The sequence below is a fragment of the Octopus bimaculoides genome, chromosome 7 (assembly GCF_001194135.2).
Source record: "Octopus bimaculoides isolate UCB-OBI-ISO-001 chromosome 7, ASM119413v2, whole genome shotgun sequence".
NCBI lineage: Eukaryota > Metazoa > Mollusca > Cephalopoda > Octopoda > Octopodidae > Octopus > Octopus bimaculoides.
The window spans coordinates 5,415,445-5,416,461 of NC_068987.1; the positions used below are offsets into that span (position 1 = coordinate 5,415,445).

A 1,017-nucleotide genomic window follows, 5' to 3' on the forward strand; every position below is an offset into this window, starting at 1 on the left:
TATTCAACGTTGTGCAAATCATTTGTATATAATTTGTAACAGAAGTAAATCATTCATAAGTTCTAAATGCTTAGCGGCATTTTGTCTGTCTTTAATGTTCTGAGTTCAAATTCCACCGAAGTCAACTTTGCTTTTCATGATTTCGGGTTCATGGTTGGGGGTCGATGTAACTGACTTACCCTCTCTCCCGAAATTGCTGGCCTTGTGCCAAAATTTGAAACCTATATTGGGAACAAGGGAAAAACAAAACAAAACAAAAGACAATTCTACTGTGGAATGCATTCGAAAACACAGTTGGTGCGACGAAGATTTTGTTTAAGTTAACAACCTTTGTGCATTCCTCGGTGCCAGGCAAAATCAAGGAAGCCTCTACGTTGCGGCGCTCGACATGCTAGAAATAGCAGTCGAATTTCTCTCCAAACCACAGCCTAACATCGTAAAAGGACGTATTTGGTAAGATAGTTCAGGGTACACAATGCCCAAAGCAAACATAAATAAAATAAAGGACAGTCATGATTCATTTCGGGGCTAAACAACAACAAAAACAAACAAACAAGGATCTCAAAAAGAATTTAACCAAAATGGAATTCGTTAAAAAAAACAAACAAGTCATTGAAAACGTATTGAAAGAAATCGGGCCTCACTCATAGCAAACACAAGTTCATGATCATGGAATGTCTCGTAGTTGTTTTCAGCATTATCACAAAGACCCCGTAGTCGGTTGAGAAGAACTTCACAAGAACTGTCGACGACGCTTCCTTGCAATAAATATTCGTGGAACGGAGTGGCTTGATGCCGATGCGTGGAAACCGAACCTTCCATTGCTGTTGTTTGATCGATTAGCGATTTCCAATTATCGTATCATTAAAACAAACATTTCTATAATTGGTAAAATAACAAATTAAATTAAACTCTGGATGTATTTTCTGTTTGTTAATGAAAGAACAAAGAAAGCATCGACCGCCAAAGCATTCAAAACTTAATGGCGTATATTACACGGTGTTGACTCAAAAAACG

General features: G+C 37.7%; 1 protein-coding gene across 1 annotated transcript in view; it reads right to left on the bottom strand.

Annotated features, from left to right (window-relative positions):
* Window positions 1-1,017, bottom strand: part of LOC106883204 (mediator of RNA polymerase II transcription subunit 18) — a 5,755-nt gene extending 4,738 nt beyond the window's left edge. The window contains exon 1 of the mRNA XM_014934126.2: window positions 645-1,017. Within this exon, the coding sequence (XP_014789612.1) occupies window positions 645-822 (178 nt within the window). The 5' untranslated portion in view covers window positions 823-1,017. The remainder of the gene's footprint in view (window positions 1-644) is intronic.